Source organism: Capricornis sumatraensis, chromosome 7 (genome assembly GCF_032405125.1).
Source record: "Capricornis sumatraensis isolate serow.1 chromosome 7, serow.2, whole genome shotgun sequence".
NCBI lineage: Eukaryota > Metazoa > Chordata > Mammalia > Artiodactyla > Bovidae > Capricornis > Capricornis sumatraensis.
In genome coordinates, this window is record NC_091075.1 from 95,544,652 (window position 1) to 95,556,699 (window position 12,048).

General features: G+C 43.6%; 1 protein-coding gene across 1 annotated transcript in view; it reads left to right on the forward strand.

The window, feature by feature from the left end:
- Positions 1-12,048, forward strand: part of FRAS1 (Fraser extracellular matrix complex subunit 1) — a 317,287-nt gene that overhangs the window by 140,490 nt on the left and 164,749 nt on the right. Inside the window, exons 22-24 of the mRNA XM_068974976.1 lie at positions 4,269-4,415; positions 8,916-9,056; positions 10,643-10,783. Of these exons, the coding sequence (XP_068831077.1) occupies positions 4,269-4,415; positions 8,916-9,056; positions 10,643-10,783 (429 nt within the window). The remainder of the gene's footprint in view (positions 1-4,268; positions 4,416-8,915; positions 9,057-10,642; positions 10,784-12,048) is intronic.

Below are 12,048 nucleotides of genomic sequence, written 5' to 3' on the forward strand. Positions count from 1 at the left end.
CTAATGCTCATCATTAGAGACAATTATAGGCCTGAAAATTGCAGAAATTGTTCTGTAAAGGGCTTTGTAGGAAATCTAATCAGTATAAAGGGGAGACATCAACAACCATATTATAGAAAAAAACAAGAGCTGCAGAGCTGTCTAGAGCCTGGTTACAGAAACCTTTAGAAATTGCGTACTGAGCTCTAAAATTCAAGGACAATCAGTTGAGTAGATAAAGAAGAGATGATAATTGAGGATCTCAGTACTTTAAACCATAGGGCCCTAGGGTAGCACGAGAACTCCAGGGTATCTGAGCCAACCTCGCACCCAGGGCAGAGGCTTTCTCTCACCCCTTCACAGGCATCTGCAGATGAGGAAGGGAGGTCCATTGGTGGGGGCCATAGTTGCTGGACAGTTCTTTCTCATCAGCCCTAGAACTCCTCTCTGGGGAAGTATAGCATGGCTCCGTGCTCATTCATTCAGACTGTTATCTTCAAAAGCTGGAAATTAGCCATCATCTCCCAGTTGGACTTCTCTGCTCCTGGCAGGGCTGGAGTCAGTGGAATATAGGAGCAGAAGGAGAGGACCATCTCAGAGGTACAGTAGCAAACAGGCCTGTTCAGGAGGGAGAATGGACTTCATAGGCTGTGAGGTCGCTTCCTCTTCTGTGACTGATGGTTAAGGTACATCCCTGCTTCCCTCACTGCTCTCTGGTCCGCTTGCCTCCATCTTCACTATCTTCTTGGCATTTTCCATGGGGTCACTGACCTCAGAGAACTGCGCCTGTTTTTCGAGACGTGGTCCCCCAGTGTGACTGCAGTAGGCCTAATACCCTCTGTGGTCTGAATGTCATAAGATGGAGAAAAGAGCCTGCACCCACAACAGCTCTGAAGGGGGACGCTGAGAACCCAGTGGGCTTGGAATGTGCAGAACCAATTTGAGTGAGACAAGGTCATGCGGGGATTGGAGGAGGATGAGGTGTTCAGGAAGAGAGGAAGAAAGATTCAAAGAGAAATGATGGAAGCCCCCTGCTCTGTAGTTTGACACCACTGCACCCCTCCAGATCTTCCATATAGTCTTAATAATTCACAGCACTCGGCAGGAACCCTTTTCTTGTGGCAGTCAGTGAAGGGGCTGAGTTATGCTTCTGGAATGAGAGACTTCACAGAAGGACTCGAGAACACGCAGGCCGATGGAAGTTTGAAGAAGAAAACTTCAGGAAACTCTAAGCTGTCAGAACAGGGCCCTGACCTGTCACCCCCATGTGGAGAAACTGGCCTTGAGGCTTCATTTTGCAGTTCTACATAGAGCAGGGGGTCCAGCTGACACTGAGGTTTACATGACGGCTCTTCAGCTTAAGACTGTGTTCATTTCTTTAGTACCATGTCAACTTTTAGTAAGCTCTTAATCAACTAAGATTCTTAGGTTTTTTTTTTAATAATACTGCTGTTTAAATAGGCCTTCTGTCTCCTCTGTTTGTACAATTAGTTGTGAAATATAAATGCAGGACTGTCTTTACAGTGTAGCTTATTTCATCTGATTCAGTCAGTTCAGTCACTCAGTCATGTCCGACTCTTTGCGACCCCATGGACTGCAGCACACCAGGCTACCCTGTCTTTCACTGTCTCCCAGAGTTTGCTCAAACTCATGTCCATTGAGTCCATTGAGTCATGCCCATTGAGTCCATTGAACTATGGATGGAGGTTCATGACAGGAGGCAGTGATCAAGACCATCTCCAAGAAAAAGAAATGCAAAAAGGCAAAATGGTTTATTGAGCAGGCCTTACAAATAGCTGAGAAAAGAGAAGTGAAAGGCAAATGAGAAAAGGAAAGATATATCCATTTAAACTTCATCTGATTGCTTTTAACTTATTGCTATGTTTAGTTGCTCAGTGGTATCCAGCTCTTTGCGACCCCATGGACTGTAGGCTGCCAGACCCCTCTGTCCATGGGATCCTCTGGGCAAGAATACTGGAGTGGGTTTGCCATTTCCTCCTCTGCGGGATCTTCCCGACCCAGGGATCAAACCTACATCTCCTGATTGGCAGGTAGGTTCTTTAGCACTGAGCCACCAGGGAATCCTAATTTACTGCTACAATTGGCTAAAGTAAATTTGAATTTTTCTTTCAGGTAGTATGTGTTCAGTATAAGTGTATGTGGCATATTTAAATATCATTAGCATGATCTCTGTTTTCGTTAAAGTCATTGATGAAAATAATCGAGTAAGAGATTGACTTCATCATGATACTCTAGTATAGACATTCATTTCCAGTTACAAAGATTTACTGACAACTTTTTGAGTATGTATTTCAACTATCTTCAAATCCACCTACAGCTACTAGACACCACTTCATTTTTGTATTCACAGGTGTATCTTTGAGATTTTTGTCAGACCCTTTGGCAAAATTAAGTTACAATGGGTGTAGAAATCCTGCCTCCCAAAATGATAAAGTTTAGCCTGATATAAGTTTCCAGCAATTATTCTTTTCTAATTATTGTTAAGCTAGCTGTTTGAAATTCCAGTCTAGAATTTTCCTAGGACTTTTAATTACCAGTTTACATATTGTAACTGATATTTTATACCAATGGCCTTTCTTGTAGGCGAAACGAAAGGAGTTTCTTTTTATTTTGGTGGGAGGTCATTTTACTGCATTTGATATCCTTTAGAACTGAAATTCACATGATCGCTCTCTAGAATTTTCATCTGAAACATACTGAGAAAATTTTAGAGTGAGGCAGAGATGCTAGTGCTTGAGTATATATAATTACAGTGTCTGGCTTCTATCATTTATATTGCTAGTATTTATTGAACACCAATTTCCCAATGGCTCAGTGGGTAAAGAATCCACCTGTGATGCACGAAATGCGCAAGACATGGGTTCAGTCTCTGAATTGGGAAGATCCTCTGGAGGAGGAAATGGCAACCCTCTCCAGTATCCTTGCCTGAAGGATCCCATGGACAGAGGAGCCTGGCAGGCTACAGTCGGCGAATCATAAAGAGGTGGACATGACTTAACACAGACATAATTATAGATAACCAGCTGGGCACTGGGGACTGTGAAAGAAACAAAGCAAATCTAGTCTGTGCATTTCACAGCTTTAAATGATAAAGATGGCAAATAACCACTGAATAGAACGTTTCTATGTATGGCAAGAATGAAATGTCTAAGAACTGTACCTGGGAGACCTGAGACCTGTTCCAGACTGGAGAGTCAGGGAAGGCCTTTGTGTGGAAGAGACTGAAGAATGAGTAAGAGGTAAAGACAAGAGACCTGGAGACTATATTGGGAGGATTCAAATATGTTTGTTATGATTTCTAGGTAGGAAGAATGGAGGGAACGATGGAGGAGCAATATTTGCAGAAATGATGGCTGAAATTTCTCCAAGACTGAAGAAAGATATGCGTTCATAGATTAAAGTGCCCTCTGACACTTGATAAGTCTGGATTTTAGAAAAAATCAATTTTGGGGATTCATGGAATAGAATGCAAGGAGTCAAACCAGTTAGGAGGCTATGATAGTGATCAAGTAAGAAATAATGATGGCTTCGATGTCCTGGCATGTGTGGACATGGAAAAAAGCAAAGAGTTCTGAGAATTACATAGAAGAATTCATCTAAATAAGATCCAGTGAGTGATGAATTAGGATTGAGAGAGAGGTGCCAGAATAAGATTCTAAGGTTTCTAGAGTAAACAACTGAGCAGGTGGAGAAATGCTAGTTGTTAAATCAGAGAGAGATGGAAGCATGACAGGTGACAGATTTGGGGATCATCTATGAATGCCTAAATAAGTGGCTGCTCAGAATTAGAAATCAGTAAGCCAGGTCACCTTAGAGTCCTTTGTATCTTAAAATACGGGATTTCCTGAGCTCCAAATTAAGTCAGTACCCAATTTTAATCTTGGCATCACACAAAAATCTAAATCTACATCAAAAACTGTAGGAGCTTTGATTCCTTAAGAAGCAAAGTTCCAGTGACGCTCTGGATTATTATTCCAGAGATCTTGGAATAACTATAAATTCTGTGGCTGAGGCATGGGACAGTTTGGATGTGGGATTTCTGTTCTTGGCTTTATAATTTATCTTCTCTGGAAAATAAACTTTCCCTTTTTGATTTTGGGAGATAAGACTATTTTCTGTTACTGTTGATCACAGGGTAGCATTCTGAGCAGTATTTAGAGAATAGGTTGGAGCGAAGCTGTTCCTTCACAGCATCTGTCTAGGTTTGATCAGTGCTTCCATATTTGCAATTCTAATCATCTGGTCATTTTCTTTTCCTATCTGCTCAGCATGCAACATGCACTGTGGAAGCTGTGATTCACAGGCCAGCTGTACCTCCTGCCGAGATCCAAGCAAGGTCCTGCTCTTCGGGGACTGTCAGCATGAGAGCTGTGCCCCGCAATACTATCTGGACTTCTCCACCAAGACGTGCAAAGGTAACACTCTTCCTGAATTGCATGACAGCTCTTTTACTTGGCGATATCCCTTTACTGGAGAATTCCACTCCCCCAATTTGGAAAATACCATCATCAGATATTTAGACTTTCTCTGATGATAGTGAGAAGTCATTATGTATGTATGTATGTATTCATTAATTTATTTATGAGGCAAGTATTTTTGAGTACCTACCATGGCCTAGATATTGTGCCAGGTGTTAGTACCTAGAGGGCTTCCCAGGTGGCCCAGTGGTAAAGAATCCTCCTGCCAATGCAGGAGACCCAGGAGATGAGGGTTCGATCCCTGGGTCAGGAAGATCCCCTGGAGGAGGGCATGGCAGCCCACTCCAGTTTTCTTGCCTGGAGAGTCCATGGGGTCGCAAAGAGTTGGAAATGACTGATCATGGCACACATTAGTATTAATTACTAGACCAGAGGTGGCAAACTAGAAACCCTCAGGTTGTATTTGGTCCAAGACATGTTTTTCTCCCCACTAAATATATTATAACAGTGTTTTAAAATTCTTAACTCTTTGCCTTCTAAAAAATCAGAAGACCTGACATACAAAAGTTGAGATTTGCAGTTTCTTTTGAGTCAGAAGGTCTGGCAGTACTGGGTATGCGTCTCTCCAACCATAGGTTGGAGATAAGTAGCAGTTGTTTCCACTGGGGGAGCATGATCTCCTAAGATTGCCACAGTCCCTGTTCTATCACGCCAGGCCTCTTTTGAAGATTTTCATTGCCTTCCTTGACCTGAAGACATTTGCACTTACAACTCTAGATTGCCAGACTCTAAGCTTAATGAGGAAGGAAGTTGTGTCTAATTTGCTCAGCTCATACTTCAAAGAGTAGAGATGCAGTCCTTGTTCTCCAGGTGTTCTGAAGGAAGCAGTGTCAAAAACCGAGTAGCTTTTACTTTGCTCTCCAGTTTTTAGAATGATCAGAGCTTATGCTCTTCCAATGGCAGCACTCAGCTGGGAGAAAAACAGAACTGAAGGGTGGATTTTCCTTGCTCCTGTTCAGTTTCTCTTCTCCATTTCTCCATTCCATGTTCCACACACTGTCCCCATTACCCTTTCTGATTCTACCAGAAAAGCTAGGGCTCAGAGGAGGTAAAACATCTGTCAGATAAACTTGGGATGCTTTAAGGTTTTGCAAAATTGTGTATTTTCCATTCCAAGAAATTCTACCTGGCTGTTAACTTTGGTGGTCTGCTGTGCTCAAGACTGCAAAACCTTTTCTAGTTTCTCTTTTCTAACCGATGGTTTTCAGCCTGTGGTGAAAAATGAGATTCCAACAAATCCTCCCTGTTGTGAAGTGATATCATAACCATGCTGGCGGTCTTCAAGGCTCTGTTTTAGTCATTTTCCCTCAGGACTGAGTCAATCAAATAAATGAGTGAGATTAACTTTATGAATCTTCTTCGAAGCATGTGTACTATCTTGCACATTGACTTGCTTCTCTGGGACTCAGAAGTATTGCCTCAGAGAAGAGAGAAAGGTGAGTAACAAGAGGTTTCCTTAGCTTTCTAGTGAAGGGGGACATAGGACAAGCCCACACTGAGTGGCGATACTTTCTCCAGGGAAACTAGTGCAGCTGCAAACATTTATTAAGTCGCCATGTACCAGGCACTATGCTGAGATCCTTCAATTCATTATTTCATTTAATCTTCACAATTTGTTGTTATTGTTGTTCAGTCGCTAAGTCATGTCCAACTCTTTGAGACCCCATGGGCCGTAGCCTGCCAGGTTCCTCTGTTCATGGGATTTGCCAGGCAAGAATATTGAAGTGGGTTGCCATTTCCTTCTCCAATCTTCACAATAACCCTATGAAGCTGCTCTTCTTATCCATGTTTAACAGACCAAGAAACTCAGGCTCAAAAAGCTTAAGGTGTGCAAGACATGCAGATTAAAAGTGACAAAGCTTTGACTTGAATATCAGTTCAGCTCAGTCACTCACGACTGCAGCACGCCAGGCTTCCCTGTCCATCACCAGCTCCTGGAGTTTACCCAAACTCATGTCCATTGAGTCAGTGATGCCATCCAACCATCTCATCCTCTGTTGTCCTCTTCTCCTCCTGCCTTCAATCTTTCCCAACATCAGGGTCTTTTCCAGTGAGTCAGTTTTTTGCATCAGGTGGCCAAAGTATTGGAGTTTCAGTTTCAGCATCAGTCCTTCCAATGAATACTCAGGACTGGTTGGATCTCCTTGCAGTCCAAGGGGCTCTCAAGAGTCTTCTCTAACATCACAGTTCAAAAGCATCAGTTCTTCTGTGTTCAGCTTTCTTTATAGTCCAGTTCTCACATCCATACATGACTACTAGAAAAACCATAGCCTTGACTAGACAGACCTTTGTTGCCAAAGTAATGTCTCTGCTTTTTAATAAGTTGTCTACTGGTTCCAAATAAGAAAAGGAGTACATCAAGGCTGTATATTGTCACCCTGCTTATTTAACTTATATACAGAGTACATCATGGGAAACGCTGGGCTAGAAGAAGCACAGGCTGGAATCAAGATTGCTGGGAGAAATATCAATAACCTCAGATATGCAGATGACACCACCCTTATGGCAGAAAATGAAGAGGAACTACAAAGCCTCTTGATGAAAGTGAAAAAGGATACTGAAAAAGTTTGCTTAAAGCTCAACATTCAGAAAACGAAGATCATGGCATCTGGTCCCATCACTTCATGGGAAATAGATGGGGAAACAGTGTCAGACTTTATTTTGGGGGGCTCCAAAATCACTGCAGATGGTGACAGCAGCCATGAAATTAAAAGACGCTTACTCCTTGGAAGAAAAGTTATGACCAACTTATATAGCATATTGAAAAGCAGAGACATTACTTTGCCAACCAAGGTCCGTCTAGTCAAGGCTATGGTTTTTCCAGTGGTCATGTATGGATGTGAGGGTTGGACTGTGAAGAAAGCTGAGCGCTGAAGAATTGATGCTTTTGAACTGTGGTGTTGGAGAAGACTCTTGAGAGTCCCCTGGACTGCAAGGAGATCCAGCCAGTCCATTCCAAAGGAGATCAGTCCTGGGTGTTCTTTGGAAGGACTGATGCTAAAGCTGAAACTCCAATACTCCTTGCACAGCCATTTTTCCTTTTTTTGCATTTCTTTTTCTTGGGAATGGTCTTGATCACTGCCTCATATACAGTGTCACAAACTTTGGTCCATAGTTCTTCAAGCACTCTGTCTATCAGATATAATCCCTTGAATCTATTCGTCACTTCCACTGTGACTTGAATATAGATCTACTTGATTCCAAAACCAAGTGCTTAACTCTGCTTTCTTGTCCTGTCATCCACGCATGAAGGACTGACCTTTTGAGCTAGAACTTTGCATTTTCCGACAGCATCCAAATTGCCTGGCCCAAAACAACGGCAGCAACAACCAGAATAATCATAATCACCAAAGCCATAGCCACAGCACCACGTTTTCCTGCATCCCACGCCCTGGGCCCGACTCGGTAGTTCTGACAGTGAACCTGATGATCCGTATTTCTAAAGATCCCCCTGGATCAATTGTGTGGGCGACTTGGGGTGGGACCCACTCGAACATAAGCTTCTTGAGGACAGTTTACACCCACCACTTGATAAGCTGGCTTGAGGCTGTATCCCCCACAGATGTTTGTTTGAGTCAATGAACATGTAAAGAAATCAAGTCTGCTCTACATGAGATCTGTTTTATTTCAGGAATCCCTTTCTTTCTGTACCGTTCTTTCACACCCTTTTAACTCCAGCATCAATGCTTCTTTGTGTTGTGTTGGTCACTGCCTGATTTCTGAGAGGAAGTCACCCAGCTGGTGTTAGTGGAGTGAGCAGATGCATCCTTCCTTGAGTCTCTGACATCCTTTGAAAGTGAAAGTGTTATTTCCTCAATCATGTCCAATTCTTTGCCACTCCATGGACTGTAGCCTGCTAGGCTATTCTGTCCATGGGATTCTTCAGGCAAGAATACTGGGTTCAGTTACCATTCCCTTCTCCAGGGGATCTTCCCGACCCAGGGATCAAACCCAGCTCTCCTGCTTTGAAGGTAGATTCTGTACTGTCTGAACCACGAGGAAAGCCCCTGACTTCCTTTACCTATTGGCATTTGGAGGAGGTCCTCTTAGGTTTATGGAAGCAAATTGGCTAATCTCTGGAGCAGACTTTGCATGAAGATGCTGTGTCTCGGGGATACAGAACTCTCGAATCCATATCGAATAAGATCCAGTTGGTCTGGCTCCTCAGCAGCCCCGCTGACAAGCAGGCTTCACACAAGTGTGGAGCAATCCTTGTACATGCCATGTATGTGCCGTGTCTAACATAATTAGGAAACACTCAACCTCAGAGAAGCGTGCAGGCTAGTACAAGCGGAGCCTCATTAGAGCTCATGTACCTGACATCTCTCATGGTGTCCTCACTTTACCCTGTGCAGCTGCCGACAGCGTCCTTGTAAATTAGTCTCTGGGACTGAGGGTGGACAGAAAGGAAGCTGATTGAAGGAATTTTCTTTCTAGAGTGTGACTGGAGTTGCAATGCATGCAGCGGGCCTCTGAGGACAGAATGCCTCCAATGCATGGACGGCTATGTTCTCCAGGATGGCGCCTGCGTGGAGCAGTGCTCAGCATCATTTTACCGGGACATGGACCTCTGCAAGAGTAAGTGTCTGCAGCCCTTCTCTGTGCTCACCCAAGCTTCCATCTCTTCTGTTTGCCCCTGTTCCGAGAAGGAGTCCATGGAAAATTTTCTTTATGGCTTCTTATCCGATTTCTGGTTTCTTTCTTAAGAGTTTTTCTTCGTTATAATGAAAATGTCCTCTCTTTCCTTCTCCTATGCCCCAACTTGTGTGCTAAGTTGCTTAAGTCATGTCCAACTCTTTGCCATCCCATGGAATGTAGCTTGCCAGGCTCCTCTGTCCATGGGATTCTCTGGGATAGAATACTGGAGAGGGTTGCCATTTCCTCCTCTAGGGGGTCTTCCCAACCCAGGGATCTAACCAGTGTCTCTTATGTCTCCTGCATTGGCAGGGGGGTTCTTTACCACTAGCACCATCTAGGAAACCCATGCTCTAACACATTTGATAATTTCGAAGTCCACATGGGAATCTTAGGGGCATATGGCCACACAAACAGGTATGTTTTGACCATTAGTTTTGGATTTCCTTAAAAATTGAACAGTGCTGTGCTCCAGATGGAGGAGTCGGTGTGCTCTGATCGTCTGAGCACATTAAAAGACAAGATTATTCCACCATCTGCCTCCCACAAGCCTCCGAACACCATATGTATCTAACTGCCACTTTACTCTGGTCCAGTACCTGCTTCAGCCTTAATTTACCACCACACAATCTTCACATCCTGAAATGCCACCCAGAGTGCACAGGCAGCCTTCCTGGGAGCATCCTTGGGTGATACTCTGATAACTGACCAGGCCAGCCAGGAAAGACTGACACTCAGAGAAGCAGTGCAGAGAGCCAAGGGCTAGACAGTATTGATGATACTAGCTTGCTGTTCTTCAGTTTCTAAGTCATGTCCGACTCTTTGCGGCCCCGTGAACTATAGCACGCCAGGCTCCCTTGCCCTTCACTATCTCCTGGAGTTTGCTCAAACTCCTGTCCATTGAGTCAGTGATGCCATCATCCAACCATCTCATCCTCTCTTGCTCCCTTCTCCTCTTGCCCTCAGGCTTTCCCAGCATCAGGGTCTTGTCTACTGAGTCAACTCTTCACATCAGATGGCCAGAGTATTGGAGCTTCAGCTTCAGTATCACTCCTTCCAATGAATAGTCAGGGTTGATTTCCTTTAGGATTGACTGGTTTGATATCCTAGCTATACAAGGGACTCTCAAGAGTTTTTTCCAGCACGCAATTGGAAAGCATCAATTCTTTGGCACTCAGCCTTGTTCATGGTCCACCTCTCACTCACATCCATACATGACTGCTGGAAAATATCTATCAATTTATAGTCTGCAGAGTATTTTTCATTGTGTACTTTGGCCTTTATCCAAAGAGCTGGGTGGAGCAGTGTGTTTTCTTTCCATTTTACAGGAGAGAATACTGAGGCTCAGAGAGATGCAGTAACTAGTGCTAAGTCACCCAGTCAGTCAGCACAGCAGTCACAATCAGAAGCCTTGCTTCCTGACTCCCAGTCTGCTGCCTGGCCCAGTAGGTTGCCTGGCCTCACCACGAGGGCCAGGAGCCACTTGGAAAGCCACACACACTCCTGTCAACTTGACTTGTGTCTTTCAGGCTGCGAGAGCCACTGTCTCCAGTGCCAAGGTCCCCATGAGTGCACCCGCTGTGAAGAGCCCTTTCTCCTCTTGGAAGCCCAGTGTGTCCAGGAATGCGGGAAGGGTTTCTTTGCAGACCACGCTAACCACAAATGCACAGGTGAGTTGGAGACTGTGCTGCGTTCTTTAAAAGAAGTGAGGGCATCAAGGAAGTCGGGGAGTCGGGTGTGTTGATTCTCAGGTAGCCAAGGAGAATCTGAATTAGGAGCAGAATGAAAACCCAGGGAGTTTGGCCTAAAGTAATTGATGGCTTCTTGTGCACCCCTGCCAATGGCTGGCTAAATAGAATGTGGAAGTGCAGACCAATAATTCTTTTGCACAAATCAATGTTGTCCCTAAAGGTCTGCATGGAAACGAAGCCAATATTTCATGGAATAGAAAGCTTATATTGAACTAAGGTGAGGTGTCCATTAAGAGTAGGTCAGCCCTATTAACATGGGGCCAGGGTTTTCAATGTGTACACTAAATTACCCGTTGACCTTGTTATTGCCACCATATGCTTGATGAATAGAAATTTTTGGAACATTTTAGTCAGATATGTTGAACTTTTATATTAAACCCAAAGTCTTCATCTCCTTGTCCATTAAGTTATTCACAAGAGCTTCCTCAGTTTGTTCTCATCATTTCTATCAAAACTTGGTACCGTGTTGTTATTGTTAAGTCCCTAAGTTGTGTCTGACTGTTTGCAACCCAGTGGACTGTAGCTCACCGGGCTCCTCTGTCCATAGGGTCCTCCAGACAAGAACACTGGAGTGGCTTGCCATTTCCTTCTCCAGGGAATCTTCCCCACGCAGGTATCAAACCTGCGTCTCCAGCATTCGCAGATGGATTCTTTACCACTGAGCCTCCTGGGAAGCCCATTTTAAAGGATAATTGATATTTAATGATAATGCTTTTACCCAGGCATGGCATTTTACATTTTGCCAAATTTCCTTCGTCTGCGTTATCTCATTTAATAGTCACAATCACTTGGTAAAATATGGCAGACACTATGAATCCTGTTTTTCAAGTGGAAAGAAAAAAAAAGAGGCTTAAGAATTAGCCAGCACAACCTAAAATCAGATATTAAACTCAGATTTTCTGATTCAAGACTTTTTTAACAGCTCAGCTGAGGAAGCAGAACAATAAGCAGTAAACACTTGATTTATATATGATAATTGACTTGATTCAAAGAAATACTCTATGGTCTTTTTAAAAAGCTTGCTTTCCCCATATATTTAAAATAATAATAAAAGTAAGAAAAGCCATGATAGTGGTACATTTGAGTTCTTTCGTGTGCCCAGTACTGTTCTGGTCGCTTCTCATTATGTAGAGCACCTGTGATCCAACCAACAATCAGTGCATTAGGTGCTGTTATCAATACTA